Source organism: Sminthopsis crassicaudata, chromosome 3 (genome assembly GCF_048593235.1).
Source record: "Sminthopsis crassicaudata isolate SCR6 chromosome 3, ASM4859323v1, whole genome shotgun sequence".
In the NCBI taxonomy this organism is placed as follows: domain Eukaryota; kingdom Metazoa; phylum Chordata; class Mammalia; order Dasyuromorphia; family Dasyuridae; genus Sminthopsis; species Sminthopsis crassicaudata.
In genome coordinates, this window is record NC_133619.1 from 121,257,619 (window position 1) to 121,277,634 (window position 20,016).

Consider the following 20,016-nt stretch of genomic DNA (forward strand, 5'->3'; position numbering starts at 1 on the left):
TCTTTTAAAGGCCTGTAAGGAACTAACTGGATCATACTAATTTTTCAGAAACTTTATAAACATTTTAAAACTTTAAAAAATTTCAAAGATCTTTTCTTCAAAATGGTTGAAAATACCTGAGGGCCATTTGTTGCAATGAACTGCCACTGGGTAGAGACATCATAAGGTCTGAGATTGTCTGAAGCAAGCGGTGAAACGTGTGTGGCAAAGGATGAGCAGCTTCACCTGCAATCACTATATCTGAGAGTGGATGTTCACACACTCTTGTGTCTTTCTCCTGAGACAGACATTAAAATCAAACAGTTATGAATGTTTTTATATAAGAAACTTTAAAAGAAAAATAATCTGCAATTTAAATGCATTTTCAAAAATCTGCACTTAGTAATCTAATGAAAATATCTAAGTTTTGTATCTTAGGAAGGAAAAACAGCAATGATATTTATGAAAAATGAATATACAATACATATGATTTCCAAATATCTTTCTAGATCTGAACATATATAATTTATCATATAATTTCAGTTTTGCCAATCTGGTGAATGAGTGTGTTTGCTGTTATGTATATAATATAAATATAAAATATGTATAATATAATATAAATAAATATATAAATAGGATCGTGGGCTTCAGCATCTACTAGCTTAGTGAGCATGGGCCAGTTCTCTGAATTTTTTGCCCTCTGTCCTGCTTTCTGTGTTTTTGAATCATGACCTTTGGATAACTTCCTCTCCCACCTTTTATCTTCTGTCTTCCCATAATAGTGCTTCTAGACCTCTCAAGTTCTCTACCTTACCCTTACTGTACTCTCTCAGCTAGTGACTTTTGTTTCATAATTTAAAGAGAAATTTGAGACAATCTCCTCTCTTTAGATATTCTATCCTCTTTTGTTTTAGTCTCAGAGAATACTGTGGGCTTTTTCTTCTTCAAGAAAGAGTTATGTCCTAGTTCTCCTTTATTCTCCAAAAGCTTACCCATCAATCATTTCTTTCATCTTTAAGTTCTCATCAGCTGATTCCTTATCAATATGCTCAGGTTTCTTCCATGCCAAATTCCTAGAAGCCTTCCTTACCAGACATTCATATGTTTTAAAATCCCTTGCAATTTGTCTTCTAACTTTACTAATGCACTGAAAATGATTTCTTCATTATTAATTTGATATTCTTTTCTCAGCCTTCATTTTCTTTATCTTTTCTGTAAGGTAAGATATTGCTGACCAATTCTACTTTCTCCTGAATTCTCACTTTCCTCTTGGGTTTTTTTTTAATCTGACATTGCTTTTTAATTGGTTCTCCTACATGTTTGAATTTCATAGATGGATGTTTTTCTTATTAGTTCACCCTCTAATTCTAATGTATCCTAAGTTGGGTGCTCTGTACAAGTCATAAAGATATATATAGTCTTAATCTTTCCCTTGAACTACAGTGCTGGATCTTCAACTGCATGCCATACATCTTTACCTGGTTGTCCATTAACATTTCAAACTCAATTTATTCAAAAGAGAATGCATTATCTTCCCTCCTAAATTTGCTTCTGTTCCCAACTTCTCTATTTCTGTTGATACTACTATGTTTTCAAACATCCAGGCTTAAAACCTTAAACTTTTGATTCTTTTCTTTCCCTCATTTTCCATATACAATTAATTGCCAAGGTTTCTGTGATATCTCTTACATCTCCTTTTCTCCTTGCCTATCACCCTAATTTAAGTTCTCATTACTTTTGACTTGAATTATTATTATGGCCTCCTTATTGTTCACCCAGTTCTAGTTCTTCCACTCTCCAAATTATCCTATATACAGTTAACAAAATTATTTCAGTGCACAGATATGACCATGGCATCCTTCTGCTTCAGAACCCTTGGTAGGTCTCTACTGCCTTGAAAACAAATGTTAACTTCGTAGGTCTAACATTTAAGATCCTCCACATTTTGGCTCCAGTCTATTTTCCTGACTTATCTGACATTATTTCTCTTCATGCCTGCTATATTGAAGTCAATTTGAATGATTATATTACTTATTCCTCAAACTTAGAATGCTGTTTTTTTTTTTTTTTTAATTATTTTCCCCAGTTACCCAGGTAAAACAACATTCTTGGGAGTTATATATATATATGTATGTTCATTTTAAAAAATATAACTTCATATAAATTATGTTATGAGAGAAAAATTAGAACAAAAAGGAAAAACTACAAGAAAAAAAAAACAGAAGAAAAAAGTGAACATAGCATTTGCTGATTTACATTCAGTCTTCATAGTTCTCTCTTTGAGTGATGTTTTCCAAAGTTTACTGGACCTTGGATCATTAAACCACCGAGAAGAACCAAGTGTATCATAGATGATCATCACACAATCTTGCTGTTGTTGTGTACAATGTTTTCTGCTTGTTTCACTCAGTATCAGTTTATCAGTTCTTGTAAATCTTCCCAGGTCTTTCTTTCTAAAACCAGCTTATTCATCATTTTTTATAGAACATTAATATTCCATTATTTTCACATTTCATAAACTTATTCAGCCATTCCCCAATTGATGGCCATATACTCAAATTCCAATTCCTTGCTACCACAAAAAAAGCTACTACAAACATTTTTGCACATGTGGGTCCTTTTCCCTTTTTAATTATCTCTTTGGGATACAGGCCCAGTAGATATACTGCTAGATTAAAGGATACATAGTTTTATAGCCCTTTGGGCATAAGTTCCAAATTGCTCTCCAAAATGGCTAGATTGTTACACATCTCCACCAACATTGAGAATGCTGCTTTTGGGGCAGCTAGGTGGCACAGTGGATAGAGCACCAACCCTGAAGTCAGGAGGATCTGAGTTCAAATGTGACCTCAGACACTAAACATTTCCTGGCTGTGTGACTCTGGGCAAGTCACTTAACCCCAATTTGCCTCAGGGAAAAACAAAAAAAGAGAGAGAATGCTGCTTTTTTTTGCTTCCAAAACATTCTCCTATGTCATCCTTCCATAACTGTAATAAATTCCTTTCCTGTTTCCATGAGAACTCTTTCCTCCTCTCAAGGCCAGCTTTTCCATAAGGTTGTCCCTGAGTTTTCCAGGGGAAAGTGTGTTGTCTCCCATAAAAATGTCCAGCAACAGTATATCTGGGTCTCTCCATAACATATTACTATTCTATTGTACTCATCTGTATACATGTTGAACCTTTCCCACTCCAGCAGAATATCTGCTTTCTGAGGGCATGATGTATCACTATGCATCTACAACATTTAGTATTTAGCATATGGCATTTTGTCCCTATTAGGGACTTAATACAATTTAAAAAAAGTAAATTGAAAGACAGTGAAATTGTAGGGTTAATAAAATTAAAGTTCAAGATGTTTGTTTTTACAGCTTTGATCTTCCCTTCCTTTATGAAAATTTAGAATGAGAAAAATAGGTTAGAAAAATAGCTAGCTCTCAATCAATATTTCAAAAAATAATGAAGAAGTTCTAAATCTTTGAATGATTTCTGCAGAATCTATTAAATATCAACTTACAGAAGAACTGAATTCCATAATTCTAGTGAAAGTTTCTTTTACCATTTGATTTGTTGCAGTAAAAATAAGGTTGAAATTAGTAAGATGAAAAAAGCATTCCATAGTACAAAAAGAAACTGTACCTTATTAAGCACAGTTTTATGTAACTGGTAATCTGTATTGTCTTATTTGAATCATATAGCCTTAGAAATTTTTATTTGATATAGCATACAGAATATGTAACTTGGTTGACTTTTTTGATATTTGTAATCATTCCTACAAGAAACTGGTTGCTCTTTTCCAGAAATATAAATATTTTTAGGATAGAACCAGATTTAATTTTTATTAATTAATTAATTTTAAGTGAGGAATCAACAGTAATCTTTGTATAATGTATGGAAAAAATTTGTTTCTTACCATTTAGCTATGAGAATGAAGGATAAGCTGTCAATTTTTTTCTGTCCAAATGAAATACTGTTATTTAAAAGAAATTTCACACATACCTGTTCTGCATTCTCCTTGTTTGCTTTATTTTCTTCATCATCTTCTTCTTCTGGTTCCACTGGAGCAGGGGTCAGTGAAGCCACAAAATGCCAGAGAATATCATGGAGAGAAGTGGTTTGGATGACATTACACAAAAGCCAGTTGAAAGCCTAAATAATTGAAGTTGTAGAGATAAAATTTTTGTGAAATAAATTAAGTAGTAAAAATACAGTATATATGAAAAGAAACATAACCTCAGGAAAAGATAAGGAATTTTGGTCAAACATTTCTTAGAAGCATGCTGTCCTTTAAACAGTCTTAATTTCACTCTTAACCTCTTTTAAAAATTGAGGGAAATAATCCTGTACTATTAAGATAATAAAATACATTTCTATATTATTTTGTTTTACTTCTTTGAATAAATATCCCAAATGATAAGTCATATAGCTCTTGTCAATTAATATCCAGCATTACCAAAAGAAATGATTTTCAAATACTGAACAAATTAAATTAAATTCTCTCTCTTTTTTAAAAAAGAATTTCCTATCATGTGTTGACAGTTGACAGGTTTTTTTTTATTTTGTTTTGTTTTTTTAAAGAAAATAAGTAATAGGAGATACAAAGTGATAAGTATGTTGCTCTTAAAACACTTGACAATCAAGATAGTTTTAGGTTATATAGAGGTAATTAATAATAATTAATTGCATATTACTGGAGAAGAATCAAAACATGAATATCATTTCTTGCCCTTTGGAATTCTCTTTATATTAACCAAAATGAAATCAGGTTGACTTAAGGAGTTTTGGAAATCAGGTAACATAGTTAACTATTAATTTACTTCAATGTGCTTAAATTTGGAGTTAGTGACTCAGTTAAACTAAGTCAACACATAGAAAACATGATGTGTTAGAAGGTGATATGAATTTGGAAACTCAAAATGAGCTGGGTTTAAATCCTAACTTTTCCACCTGTCTGGTCTTGGATAGGTCTCTCTAATCTTTCTGAGCCACAGTTTTCTTATCTGAAAAAAGAGTGATTGTCTGGATGGCATGGAAATATATTCTACTTATGAAATTTAAGGCAGTTTTCCTAAAAAGTAAGCATCTTTATTTTTCCCTTTCATTGCCAAACTTAACAAAAAAAAAAAAAAAAAAAAAAAAAAAAAAAAAAAAAAAGGAAAAAAAGAGTAGTTCAGACTTATTGCTTATACATCCACTCCATAGCAAGCTTCATTTTCAGTGTAAAATGGAAGTTTATTTTAGGGAAGAGAGACACTAAAAAGACTCAAATGATGCAGAATCAGCAGAACACAGCTCAAGATAACTAGAGAATGAGGGCTATTTATTAAGATAACCTAAAACTTACTCTATCCCACAATTTGAAGTTTGGACTGAGATATGTAACATTATACAAACTACAATAACGAACTGAAAAGGGATAGTCAGGATTGACACTTGAGGAAAGCATTACTCAGTGAAAAATGACTTTCTTACTATCTCTGTAATCACAGACAAGTGACAAGCACTTTGGGTCTTAGTTTCCTCAGCTGTAAAAATGGGAGCTGGATTAGATGGATTCTTAGGTACTATCCAGATCTCACTCTGATGAAAAAAATCACAGAGATGGGAAAACAGTGGGATATAGTATACTAATTAAGTATGAGGAAAAAAAAACTTGTTCCCTACAGCTAACAGCTATGAAGAAAGAAAAGGCTCAATGAATTATGTGGATATATCTGGCTTCCTTTTGATTTTATTCCATGACTTTAGGAACTATAAAGGAAGGGTACTTAATCTTAAAGTTATTTTTTATTTCTTCCCTTTACTTTATCCCATGTATTCAATTAGTTATCAAATCCTGCCAACCTAACCTTCTCAATATCTCACATCTGATTTCTGTATAGTTCTTCTGTATCTACCCTTTTCAAGTCCTTATCTCATCTTGCTTTGACTTTTAAGATTTTTTTTTGTTTTTTTTTTGCTTCTAGTCTATCCCCTTTCTAATCTCTTTCTCACTGCTGACCAAGAAATCAAACTAATATAGTACAATAAAAATGTTCACCTCTTCACAAAACCTTTAGTGGTTTCCCATGGTTTACAATACAAAGAATAGAGCCTCATTTCTAGTATTCAAGGTCCTCTACTATTTGGCCCCAACCTACTATTCATTTAACTTCCTCTACATTCCTACCAAAGTAGACCACTTTCATTTTCAGTGGGATCTTTTCATCTCAACACCTTTCTGAGTACCCCCTAATGCTTAGACAATTCTCTACCGTTCTGCACCTTCATCTTGAGAAGCTGTTTATAATATACACCCAGCTAGGATACTAACTAGTTGCAGAAAGTTTCTCTATCCATTCTCTCTCAGGTGACATCAATCTCTTCAAATGCTTCCCAGCCCTTTGACTAGACTTCCCCTAGACTTCTCTCAACATTCTTAATAATTCTTAATTGAAGTGCTTATTTTTTATCCTCATTAAGTTGAAAGATCGTTGAGCAAGGCCAGGGTCATTTCTACCTTTATATCCATTTCTAGATCTTAGGATACCTCATATATAACAACCCCTTAATAAACATTTATTGAATTTGTTATATCTTAATGCTATCATTTTCCTTTGCCTGGATGCCTCCAAACCCATTAAGCAGTTTTATTAAACTGAACTACCCAGAAATCTAATAGTTTTATTAATATGCTCATACCTCCATAGCAAAAACTCGGCAAGCAGATTTCCGTAAGGCCTGTTTCATTGCTATTTCAAGACCTTCCAGATCATGGTGTTGTATAACGAAAGCTAAAACTGGCCATTGAAAATTTCTTTCTCCTTTGGAAAGAGAACTATGGGCTGAAATTAGTCGAGAAAGCTCAGGAGAAGGATGTCTTAAGAGAGAGGAACCAACTTCTATTTAAAAAAAAAAGTAAAGTATTAGTTTGAAACATCAGAATAGTTTTTTTAATAGGCACAATCTATAATAATAATATTCAACAGTCTAGACATGACAACATTGAGGAATTAGAAATTTTATGGAGATACTAATTGTAAAAAAAGAGAATTTATTTCAGAGCCACTCATTCTTCTGTTTGTAAAGAATAATGATAATTAAGATTGGAAAGATTTCTTAAGGAGAAAATTTTTTCTCTTAATTCTTAAGAAGCAAAACAGATGTCTATTCAGTTACTTGAAAATTATTTTGATGCTTTGATTTGATGTTTTGATTACAATGAAAAAAAGCTCTGGTTAGTAGAATTGAGTAGCACATACTCCAAGAAGCTACTCCTCATTATAAACTACAGTATCCAAAAATGATAGTAATTTTGCATTTTTCATAGTAAAATATCAATAATTAGAAAGTGTGATACAAATCTGAGGTATTATTAATTTATCAATATTATTAGTCAAATTTAAATTTTGAATAGAATAGCAAAAATAAAATCACAAAAAATAAAGAAAAAAAAGAAAAAGAAATCACCAAAACAGGGATGTGGAGGAATTATTATCTTCTTGGAATTTTGGAAATACATATTTTGTGCTGAGGAAGAGTTTACTTTTGACCTTTGCTCTTACCAGTATCTCCACTGTTAACTCTTCTCCTAGGAATGGCCTTAACACGTGCAGGCAAAATGGAATGCTGTTTGTCATATTCTGAGGCAACAACTGAATAAGATCTTTGGAAGACAGTTCGTTTTGCCAAATCGGTATCTGTTATGGGACTAGTCTCTAAACTGTAGACACGGCAAGGAAAGGAACAAAAAACAATTAATATAGACCATATGTATTTATTTTATAATATTATGGACAATATATATTTATATTCCTCATGGGGAAAAACAATTACTTTTTTTTAGCCCCACAATATTAGCTTATTTCAACTTCCCCAATACCCCACCCCCTTTTTATAGCTTTCATTATAAAAAATATTTGTTTATAATTGAAATATAATTAATATAGTTGTTCTTTATTCTGTGAAAGGAGAAAGATAAGACTTAACAATTTGCTTATGTTTTTTAAAAACAGTGCAGATGTGGTCATGAAAATGAAGGAACCTTTATTTCAAGGATTAGGGGAAAACTGAATATAGAAAGAAATTGGCCACATATACACAAATGCCTAATAAAGCTGAAAACAAAATTTTTAAGCATTTTTTTTTTCTGAATAGCATTTCACAATATTTTTGCTGTATAATACAAACTATGCACTAAGTAATGGGAAGACATTAACTCTTTGGCCATGACAAGACTGTTACTGGGTACTAGCATCATTTTATTCTTATATTTTGTTTTAGATAAAACAAATTCAGTGGATTCTGATTCAATCCATAGTAAATTCATAATTTTTCTATTTTTTTTTCCTTTAAAGCTAAAATATCTGGAATCCCCATATAGAATGCTCCATAAAGACAGCAAAATAAGGAAAATAAGTTTGTAAGGCACATTTACTCAATATTCCTTTTATCTTCTTATTTCTACCTTGAATTCCTTTTCTAAATGCATTGTGGGACTGAGATCCTCCCTATTCCAATTTGCCCTTCTGGTTTATTCTAATAGTTTTCAGTGCCACTTAATTAATTTGAAAAAATGTAATTCTCTGGACTCATTATTGTGTAAATATTGTACAAAAAAACAAATTCTATACTTATATACTTTTCCAAGTGTCATTTATATACATATTATGTGTGGAGAATAATTATGTAATCTGTCTTGATTAGAAACTCTTGTAACAAGGAAATGTTTATAAAGTCTATTTGTATTATAAACCAATCAACAAGCATTTATTAAGTGCTTGGTACCACATGCCTCTGTGTTAAATGGAAAAACAAGTATGTTTTTTTCCCTAAAGGAGCTTACCCTTTAATGAAACAAAATTTATATCAGGAGACATATATAATATCCATATAGAGTCAATGGAAGGCAACCTTAGAAGGGAAAGCCCTAGTACCTGGAGGACTAGAAAAACCTTCTGTAGAAGTTGTAATGTGAACTGAGACATGTAGGAAGACAAGATTCCTGAAGGTGAGGTAAGAAAGAACAGTCTTCATAAAGACACAATGATAGTATGTGAAATATCATGTACAAAGAAGAATGAAAAAGCTGGTATGGCTAGATTATACATGGAAGAAATTAGAATGTAAGAAGAATGCAGCTTTAAGAAAAAGTCAGGTTGAGAAAAGCTTTAGATACCAAACAAAAGATTTTATATTTGATTTCAGATATAATAGGGAGTCTCTGGAAGCAGGAAGTAGTGTGAGATATTGTCAGATTTGACTGAACTTGAGGGAAAACACTGACTGCTTATAGAGGATGAATTCATGTGCAAAGAGAGGCTTGAGGCAAGAATAACTGAAAGTGCAGGCAAGAGAGTGCTAGAGAAATGAGTCAGAGGTAAGAGATTTCATAAAGGGAGAAAGGATAAGATCTGGTAAAGAATAAATATGTGGGGTGAGTGAGAATAATAAGTCATGGATTTCACTGAAGTTGTAAAACTGGATGACTGGAATGACAGTGCTAACATTATAACACAATAATAGGGTAGTTTAGGAGAATAAGGCAGAATTTGAGGAGTAGACGAGATAATATTTTGGATAGGAGTATGAGATACCTATAGGTCTTTCAATTTGAAATATCCAACAAGCAGTTGATGATATACAAATGGAATTCAGGACTGGATTTGTAGATCTGAGATTCATCAGAATAGAGATATCTGAACCAAAAGTAGTTGGGGGAATCACCAAATGAGATGACAGAAAGAGAAATGTGAAGACATTAAGGGCTCAGGACCAAGATGTGCATCAGAATAGCCACATAGGTATGAAGAGAATCAAGAGAGAGCAGTGCCAGGAAAATTCAGAAAGAAGAACTCAAAGAGGAGAAAGTAATCAACATCAAATACTGCAGAGAGGACAAGAATAAGACTTGAGAAAAGACCACTGATTTTACAATCATAAGAGTATTGGATTTGGAAGAGTACAGTTTCAAGGAAATGATAAGATCAAAAACAAAACTTGGAAAAGCCTTAGAAGAAAGTAAAAGGAAAGGAAGAAATATCTACTTTGGAAGACAATTCAGTGTAGAAAAGATTTTTTTCCTAACTGTAAAGGTTCAGGAAGTTAAATTACATAATTTCTTCTTACATCTCTAAAATTCTATGCTCCAATAGACACTAATATTTTTCTTTTCTGCATGAATACATAATTTTTAAATGTTTTTCATAACAACTGATTATTAAAAGTTTCCTGATAATTTATTGATTATTTTTGTGATTTTTATGGTGCCTCATTGGCTAAAGTCTATATAAGATAATCTCTGAAGTTTCCTTTTTAGTTCAGTGCCCTATTTTCCTGTCAAATTTGCATTTTGACAAAGAGAAGAACAGAACTGACATACCTTGGTGGCATGGATTTCATATTACTCTCTGGCTCCTCAAATACATTAGGACTTGCATCAGGAGTTACTGATATGTATGGTGCTGGTACAGATGTTGAGCGTAGATACCTCATTTCATCTTGAAAGAGGTTGTCATCCTGATATCCCACAAAATTTTCATGATGATGCCTGGATTAGATTATATATGATAATTTATTTTTAAAAAATTTATTATAGCTTTTTATTTACAAATTAAATGCATGGGTAATTTTACAGCATTGACAATTGCCAAACCTTTTGTTCCAATTTTTCCCCTTTCCCCCCACCCCCTCCTCCAAATGGCAGGTTGACCAATACATATACATGATAATTTAAAGAGAACATTATGATAATTATCTAGATCTTTCAATATTTCTTTTTATGTCTGATTTTTATTTTTTAATAGTGATTTTTTGAATTATATGTAAAGACAATTTTTAGCATTCATTTAACAAAATTTTGACTTTCAATTTTTATCCCTCTCTCCCTTCCCTCCTTTTCCTAAAAAGGGTAAGTGAAAATAGTATGTTTCAATATACATTCAGAGTCCAACAGTTCTTTCTCTGGATGTGGATAACATTTTCCATTGTGAGTCCTTTGTTGGATGAAAAGAGCTGAGTCCTTCACAGTTGATCACCACATACAATGTTGCTGATACTGATACTGTATAGAGTATTTTCCTGGTTCTGCTCATTTCACTTAGCATCAGTTTACACACACACACACACACACACACACACACACACACACACACAAAATATATTTATTTCCAGGTATTTTTGAAATATCCCTGTTCATCATTTCTTATTGCATAGTAGTATTCCATTAAATTAATGTAACCCAGCTTATTCAATCATTCTAACTGATGGGCATTCTCTCATATTTCCAATTTTTTACCATCACAAAGTATAAATATTTTTGTATATGTAGATCCTTTTCCCTTTTTTAAATGCTCTCCTTGGGATACAGACCTAGTAGTGGTATTAGTGGTATTATTGCATGAAAGAATTTGCACAGATGGGTTGCCCTTTGGGCATAATTCCAAAGTGCTCTTAAAGATGACAATTTGATCAACAGTGCATTAGTGTTCCCATTTTCCCATATTTTCTCCAACAGTTATCATTTTCTTTTTATATAACTTACATGTATTAGTCAATCTGACAGGTATAAGAAGGCACCTCAGAGTTGTTTTAATTTGCATTTCTCTAATCAAAAGTGATTCAGTGCAGTTCTTCATATGACTAGATAATTTTGATTTTTTCATCTGAAAACTAACTGTTCATATCCTTTGTATAGGGAATAGTTTGTATTCTAATAAATTTGACTTATTTATATATACACACATATGTATGCATATATATGCATTTCTAATTCTCTGTAAACAGGAACATATTAAAATCTATACCTAGAGTATAATCTATATTTAGAGTATAAATAATCAAAACAGAGACTGCGCTTTGTTTTTAATCTTTGGATCTCAGTGAGTACTTAAATTTTAATTCAATAATTAAAATGAGATTTATCTAGTTATTGTCAGTAATATGGATATTGTAGATAAAAAAATTGAAAAAATTTCTAACCTCTTCACCTCTCTTTTTAATTCTTCCTTAGCCTAAAAATTAAATAATTTAAGCAAAAGAAAAAAAAAAGGATTATTATAAGATAAATTATCTCCTAAAACACTATTTTTTGTCCACAAGAATTAATTTCACTTAAGTACTTCATTTTCTAGGTATAAAAATGAATACAATTCATTGCTGTTTATCTGGGGCACTGACATTAGCTAACTTTTTCCAAACCACTATTTATTACACTGCATGTTTAGGACACATAGATCATGTCAAATTAAAATATAAATTCCACTGAGACTAATAGTACCACATATTCTGTGGTAAATATAACAAATAATGGAACTTCTGGTAAAATATCAGTTATACAATAAGAGCTGTCAATAGAGGCAAAGAATAGCTGTCATTACCTTGCTAATGTCTGCAGGTAGAGGCAAGGCATTTTGATGGGAAGATCCTCGGAGATACCTTCTTTTACACTTGGAAGCTGAGATTGGAATGGTTTTGTGGGATGGTAGCACAGAATACTGGGTTCAGCAGCACTACTCAAGGACAATAGGAAGAGTGCATTTGCTTTAATTACTTGGTGGGCCTCCATGGTGGGCAAGGCACGAGGAGTCTTAACTTGCATTGTTTTTCTCCTAGATTGTTTTACCTAGCAAAGGAAGAATGTTAATACTTCTTAGTGATCTCATAAAGTGAAAGAGGTAAATGGCAAAGTGAACAACAGGGTGTTTGATCTGGAGTTAGGAAAACATGTTTAACTTTCAACTTCTTGATACTTATTTACCTGTAGAATTGCTCAGCAAGTCATCTAACTTTCTCAGTATCAGTTTCCTCATCTAAAAATAGGGTAATAATACTTGTATCTACCATATATGATGGCTGTCTGGATTACATGAGATAAGATAAGACATTTTGCAAACCTTTAAGATCTATATAAATGCTAGCTATTCTTATTCTTATTAATTATAAAGTTCTTCAATACCTGAATCTATGAGTCTCTAGTTTTTACATATCAGTTCATCAGTATGAAATGAAAACAATATTCATTTCATACATTCCTTTTATCCAATATGAACCATGAAGCTATTTTCCCTTGTAAATTATGTTTCCATTATAACTTTTCAGAAAAAATAAAAAACCCTAAATGTCAACATTTGAATAGGATAGGATACATTTTTATTGTATTATCACACATTATTTTATATATATAAAATTTTGATATGAGTTGAAAAACATTTCATAATGCTATTATGAATAAGTAATGTCAATGAGAGACAACTGCAGGTTCAAAGTATAGGCAGAAGACAATTTAAAAAGAGGGAGAATAAAATGAAAATAAAGATACGATAGGGATCACAATATTACAAGACTGATTCAGATTTTTAAAAGAATTTTAGAAGTTATCTCATATGACTCCTGTCTTTCTAAAGATGATAAAACTAAGTCAGAGAAGTTAAGTGACTTGCTTACAGTTACACAGGGAGTGAAAGTGTGCACTGTGAATGAGCTGTGCCTGTGCTCTAAGTTAAAGTGAGGTACAAGTTATTTTTATTATTTAATAACAGAGATTTTTATATACATCACACATATTAATTATTAACACTATTATACGGAGCTATACCTTTTCCTTTGCTGCTGCTTGCTTTTCACGGAGGTATTTTTCCCTGCAACGATCACACACCAGATACCAAGTGCTTCCTCCTATGCCACCATCACCACAATTACCTGCCCATCCTCCACAAAAGTGTCCAATGCTATTATAACCTTGTCCGCCTGCATAACGGCCACAACCTTAGAAAAATAATCAAAATGAAGATTTTAAAAATATGTCTTTAAGATATACTTCAATGATAAGTTATATCTGAAAATTAAAAGAAACTGTGTACAATAATTTTGTATATTTAGAATTAGAAATTTCCAAATAACTTACACATTTATCAAAAACACTAATATTTATATTAAATTTATTTTTTAAATTGCTAATCAGTATACTGTTAGAAGGAGAATCCATTCCTCCAATATCACTCCTCATCTCTGCTCCTGAGGTCCAATACTGATGAAGTTGTGTTTATATATCAACATATATGTGTTGAATTATTTATATATACATATATAAATTATTTAATATTTGTGATTAAATAGGTAGATTTTTACTTTTTTTTTAAATAAAAAATACTGCATAAAATATGTAAAATGGATTATGCTGTAAATTCAACAAATCTTTTGACTTTTTAATAAAATCTGTTGAATGAACCCACCTAAAAGTAATATATCCTGACATACTATTTGATGAAAAATATATTTAATGTTAATATCTTACCTGGATGAGCTTGCCTCATGTGGTAAGTTACTGGATATGGATGTGATTCTCCACATAGCTCACAGATGGTATCTTTCTCTGGTCCCCCCACAGCAAGCTGGGCCATCTCACCAAACAAATTACCCCTTGGCCTGGCTTCAGCCTTTTCTTTTTTCTTTTTTTCTTTCTTGGTCTTTTTATTATCTTTGTCACACTCTTTCTTTTTAAGTACTGCACAAGAGCCAGGACTTGGAAATATCATGTTCTGGGAAGCGGCTTTGATGGTAGCCAAAGAAATGTCTTCCCAAAAGGCTACCAAGTGTTGCAAGGTTAAAGGAAGAGGGGATTTGGATTTCATTGTGTGGTGTGTCGACATTTCAAAAGTGGCTTCTGTTTTTCCATCCTCACATTTTTCATGGAGAGGTGGTTCCTTAAGCATTGACAATACCTTATTTTTGTTGATGCTACCCATTTTAGATATATCTGGTCCATGAGGTGAAATATTAAACATATTAAGAGCAGATGATATTTCTAATGAGTGCCTATTTTTCAATTTTGTTTCTTTTTCCTCTGTAGGCTGTTGACTATTCAAACTATTTCTTATTGGAGCATGTTCTTTAGAAAGTTCTGGATTAAATTTGAGAAAGGAAGAACAAGCCATTGCATCATGGACTATACCTTCATGCCAAAGGAAAGAAGCAAAGACAGCTCTGGCACATTCGGCAACAGAAGGGGACATTGCTTGCTTAGCTGGCTCTAAAGATCTGGATCCATCTCCCTTGAAAAGAAAGCCTGACTTTTCCTTTTTGGGCCTGGTGTGCCGATTTGCACATTTTCGGCTTACCTTTGGAGAAGCTCTCATTTCCTGCTCATCCTTCATGGGTGCTTTTCCTATGCTGAAGTGCACTTTATTGGAGCTCTCATCCACACTCTTGAATTCAGTACTTTCATCACAAGTGCTGTCTGTTATACTATTTGTTTTTAAGGTACTAGAAGTACAGACTTCTACTACCTCACTGTGAAGATTTTCTTGCACGACATGCGGAGAAGGAGCTCTATTTTCAGTTCCAGGAGAAACTTTAGAATCTTTTGGTATTATTTTTGGTTTAGGTGATGTGGATCGACCTCTCAATGGTTCTGTAAGGGGCATCTTTTTTTTGCGGAGAGTATCAGGATCCAGTGTATAGGAGTCTGATTTGGATCGTTCCCGAGGAGGGTCAAGCTTTGCCTTAGCAGGAGCAGGGCCTTTCTGAGGTAGATTCTTGTCATGCGGAGAAGAGGAGCGTGGAGGACTAGCACCTGATGGACTGGACCTATTGGATGGGAGAGTCTTTGGCTTAGGAGAAGATGATCGAGATCCTGGCCCTGGAGACTCCGCTCTAAGGCCAGAAGAGATTCTTCCATCAGATTTTAGTGTTTGCAAGGTATTATGATTAGGAGATAAGGACCTACTATGGGAATCTGACCTCAGCTTTGCAGCATCAGATTTCAACATTAGGGATTCACTAGCAGATAAACCTTCTGTGCCTCTTGGTTTCTTTTGATCTGTAACAGTCCTGCTCAAACGTCCATCAAGCTTAGGTGACCGGCTTTCAATTCTGTGTTTAGAAGACAGATCTGATTTTCCTGCTGGAGAGGCTGGTCTAGAGGCTAAAGAGAAATTTCCTCGATCACCTGTATAATTCATTTCAGAGTGAAAGGTATCGTTAAAATTACAATTCACTGAAAACTGATTAGGCATGCAAAATGCATACAGTAGTTGCACACAAAGATATAATTTTGTCAAAATTTGTTTGCAAAAATAATGCTTTTATAACATTTATGGTTAAAAAGTATTTCAGATTGAAAATAAAAACCAAGGACAAAGAAAAAAAATATTTTTTGATGAAAAATTTTAAATTATAACACCACAGCAACCCAAAACATTTTTCTAGCTGCAAAAATTAATATGTACTACATGTTTATTATCAGTATATATTATATAAGTATAATGAAAATCATTTATCAAAAATTCTACCAAATAAAAAAAGTTTTAAATGAAAACTGATGAACAAACACAAACAGAAAACCAAACTTTCACTGACTGTAGAATCTAGAAATGGAAGAAATGTAAAAGTTAAAGTACTAAAGGAAATTTTCAGTGGAGATTAGTTGAATATGTTTTCTTACTAACTTTATTATCTCTAAATATGTACATTCTATTAATCAGATTGATTGCCTACCAGAGTCCTGCTTTATTAAACATACTGGAACAATTTAAAATTAATAAACCACCAACACTGCTTACCATGCAATTATATGACATTTCCAAGTTATCAACAGGTTGTGCTAAAAAAAATTAATTATTTCTTTCAAGTTGGTCATCTAGAAATTGAAATACATTTTTAAAATGGGAAATGAGTTCCTTCCTAATGTAAATCACTGTTTGAGTTCTGAGATACAAATAAGAAGTCATGTGGAAAAAAATGTTTCCTACCCTTTTTTGCAGAGTGAATCTTAAATTTTAAAAGACAGACGAGTGATATATAATATACTCCCACATCTATTCACATTATCTTGTTGGCCCTAAAGTTGGGCTTTCTATGTGTTCTAAATTTCATTCTAGGGAATTTCTCAATTCCTTCTAGGTGTAGTGAATTCTCCTAAAAATTTACCTATCTTTTCATCCCAAGTCAAAACTGCCATTCCCTCAATTTAGTTGTTTGTAGATAGTTATGTGGGAGTATATTTAATCTATCTATAAGCATTTATTAAATACCTACTATGTGCCAGGCAGCATGCAAGGTGATAAAGAATAAGGAGAGAGGCTATGAATTTACTTATATAGGGAACAATTGGGTGAGCTCTCTCTACCAAAAAAGGTATCTTTTCTGCCACTATGAATCTTAAAGAGATACCAGAACATTCAGAGCTAAGTGACTTTCCCAATGTAACACAGCCAATGTGTATCAAGAAATGTGGCCTGCATTCTGGGTTCAAGGATCTGAAGAAATAAAGGCAAGAATTCAAATCCCTGCCTTCAAGGCACTTAAGCAATTTGACTGAACCAGTAGCCAAGAAACTTACACTGGCTGATAGTTACTTTAACTTAGAGGATGGATCGAACTTTTTTTCAAAGTGGATGTTTTAAAAACATGGTTTAATTATGTGATCTCTCCCAGGCTGAAAAGAGCCATTGATATTCCATCCTTCTACTTTTGAATTCTCACATTTTCTAAAAGTTGTACTAAAACACATGCGCATACACACACACACACACACACACACACACACACACACACACACACAGGTTCTTCTGTTTCATTGACTGCTGGATGATAATAGTTTCTAAATATTAGCTGTTTGGGCCAATGGTTTATAAGTTAGCATGTCTGTTTGTAGTTTAGTATAGTTTAAAATGTCCAACAATAACTAATATTCCTTTGTGAAGTGAAGATTTTCCTCATATATGCAAGAGGTGATATTTTGTAATATTTAACACAGACTTGGAAGAAATTTTAGAAGCAATAATTTTTTATGTGCTAGGAATAGTTTTCTTAATTAAATGTAAAAAAACTATGATTTATCTGCATAAAAATTCAGCATGTTATAATGTATATTTTAAGACATAGGACTTATCTATATGAAATGAAATACCTCTTTATGCTTTAGGCAATTAGGAGCTACTAATAAAAACGCTAGACCTGGAGCCATGAAGACCTGAGTATGAATTCAGTCTCAGACATTCAATAGCTGTGTCACTCAGGACAAACCACTTATCCTCTATTTGCCTCAGCTTTCCCATATGTAAAATGGGGATAACAATAGCACCTATCTACTAGAGTTGTGATGACCAAAACCAGCTTGTAGTCACACATTTTTGGTATAAATAATACGTTCTTATAAGTTATTATACCTATATACTTCCTAATCCATTCAGAGTTTTTCATGTCAAACTCTCAAAAAACAACAATAACAACAACAAAAACCCCATCTTTCTGTGGACTGAAACAAAGCAGTTATTTTTATACAGATTTTAAATAACATTTCCCCCCCCCCTCACTGAAATCACTACATCGGAATAAAATTGCCTTAGAAACTGATATAAAGTCAACTATGAAAGGCTTGGTTCTTCTCAGTGATTTAGTGATCCAAAGCAATCCCAATAGACTTTGGACAGAAAATGCCATTTGCATCCAAAAAAAAAGAATTAAGAAGACTGAATGTAAATCAACACATGCTATGTTCACTTCTTATCTCTCCCATAGTTTTTCCCTTTTGCTCCAATTTTTCTCTCCCAACATGATTAAAAAAAAAAAAATTTAAACAATTGATATAAAGGCATACTATAAAGAAGAAAAACCTTAGCTGGCAGAGTAATGAACTGCCCTGCTAGTTTATAATAGAAGGAAGAGAAGGTATGCATACATATTGTCTACAAAATTGTTTTACATATTTTTTAGAAAACAAAATCCTAACCCAATAATATTTATAGTATAGTCCTAATAATTGTGTTCTTATGAATCTCCTCTTAAAATACTAAATAAAAAATTTTATTGACTTGAATTTTATAGAGAAAAAAAAGCACATTTGAATCAAAACATCTATTTAAGATCAATGATCCACATATATTTTAAATCTAGAATTTCATTATATCTTCCTAAGTTTAAGCAGTTTCCTGTTTATATCGCTAAAGCATCCTTGGCTACTACATGAATATTCTAAGAAACTTGCTTTGTTTGCTGTACCAACCAACAATTTCTTGGACAAGAAGGCATTTATGTACATTATCTTATCAAAAAAGATGTAAAATGCAATCAGCTTACAGACTCAGCATTTTTCTTTGAAAAAACTCAATTTATAATAGTAATTCTGTTTTCATAATCATACATAAATGTGGATAGCTTCATTAGATAAATTTTAAGCAAAAAACTCGCAAGATTGCATATTTTTGCCAATGTTGGTTATTAAAACAAAATATTAATACTTCTACATATAAATATTTTGCATGATATAAGAAAAAAAATCTAATTTATAATTCTGAGGAGATAAAAGATATATGTAAAATTCCATGAAACTTACTTCTAAATATTTCAATTTTAAGATTAAATTTTAAAATTCTCATTTAACAAATGAATGGAATGAAAATGAATTGAGGTGAAATTATTTTCCTTTTCCAAATGTCCTTTGTAAATTTTGAATGTCCCATCCATGAATGCATGCATACCCACCCTTTAGTTTTTGAGACAGAGATGAAAGAGCAGAAGCAGGCCCAGCTACACCATTATTTTTGTAAATGCGCTCACGAGAAGCAAGGTTGCGAGATGGAGTTTCTATAGTGGAAAACAGTGGCAAAGAAGCAACAAAGGTTCAATGGAAAACAATTTAGCAGAGAAAACAAGCAGAAACAAAGCATTTTAAAGAGTATGTATTTCCTGTTAGTAATAAATTTCACTGCTAAGCTGCATTTCACTAAACAAATCTATATTTCTCTCAAAAATTACAAGCAGAGAGAAAAAAATCAATCAGTTTTGTTTAATAATCATTTTAAATGTCATAGCATTTCAAATGAGAGTCATAATTTTTGTAAAGTTAAATCACATTTTTTTTTTTTTTTCCAATTTAAGTATTCTTTAAAAAAAGAATGAATTTGAAGAATACTAGTTAAACAATAGTGGGAAAAGTTTTGGAGTCTGAAATTTAGTACCAATTCTACTTCCAAATAGTTGTAGAATCATGATTAAATCATTAAACTTCCTTAAGGATTAGTTTCTTTAGTCATAAAATGAAGAAAGTGGGCAGAAGAAGAT

General features: G+C 32.2%; 1 protein-coding gene across 4 annotated transcripts in view; it reads right to left on the reverse strand.

The window, feature by feature from the left end:
* Window positions 1-20,016, reverse strand: part of MYCBP2 (MYC binding protein 2) — a 288,824-nt gene that overhangs the window by 35,485 nt on the left and 233,323 nt on the right. For 3 of the 4 annotated variants that reach the window (XM_074299302.1, XM_074299303.1, XM_074299301.1), the window contains 8 exons: window positions 14,249-15,901; window positions 13,550-13,719; window positions 12,333-12,577; window positions 10,337-10,504; window positions 7,521-7,678; window positions 6,658-6,857; window positions 3,976-4,125; window positions 117-277 (listed from right to left, as the gene is read on the reverse strand). In XM_074299302.1, the coding sequence (XP_074155403.1) occupies window positions 117-277; window positions 3,976-4,125; window positions 6,658-6,857; window positions 7,521-7,678; window positions 10,337-10,504; window positions 12,333-12,577; window positions 13,550-13,719; window positions 14,249-15,901 (2,905 nt within the window). Of the gene's footprint in view, window positions 1-116; window positions 278-3,975; window positions 4,126-6,657; window positions 6,858-7,520; window positions 7,679-10,336; window positions 10,505-12,332; window positions 12,578-13,549; window positions 13,720-14,248; window positions 15,902-19,437; window positions 19,540-20,016 lie in introns of all 4 variants that reach the window. The other variant, XM_074299300.1, reaches the window with a different exon arrangement.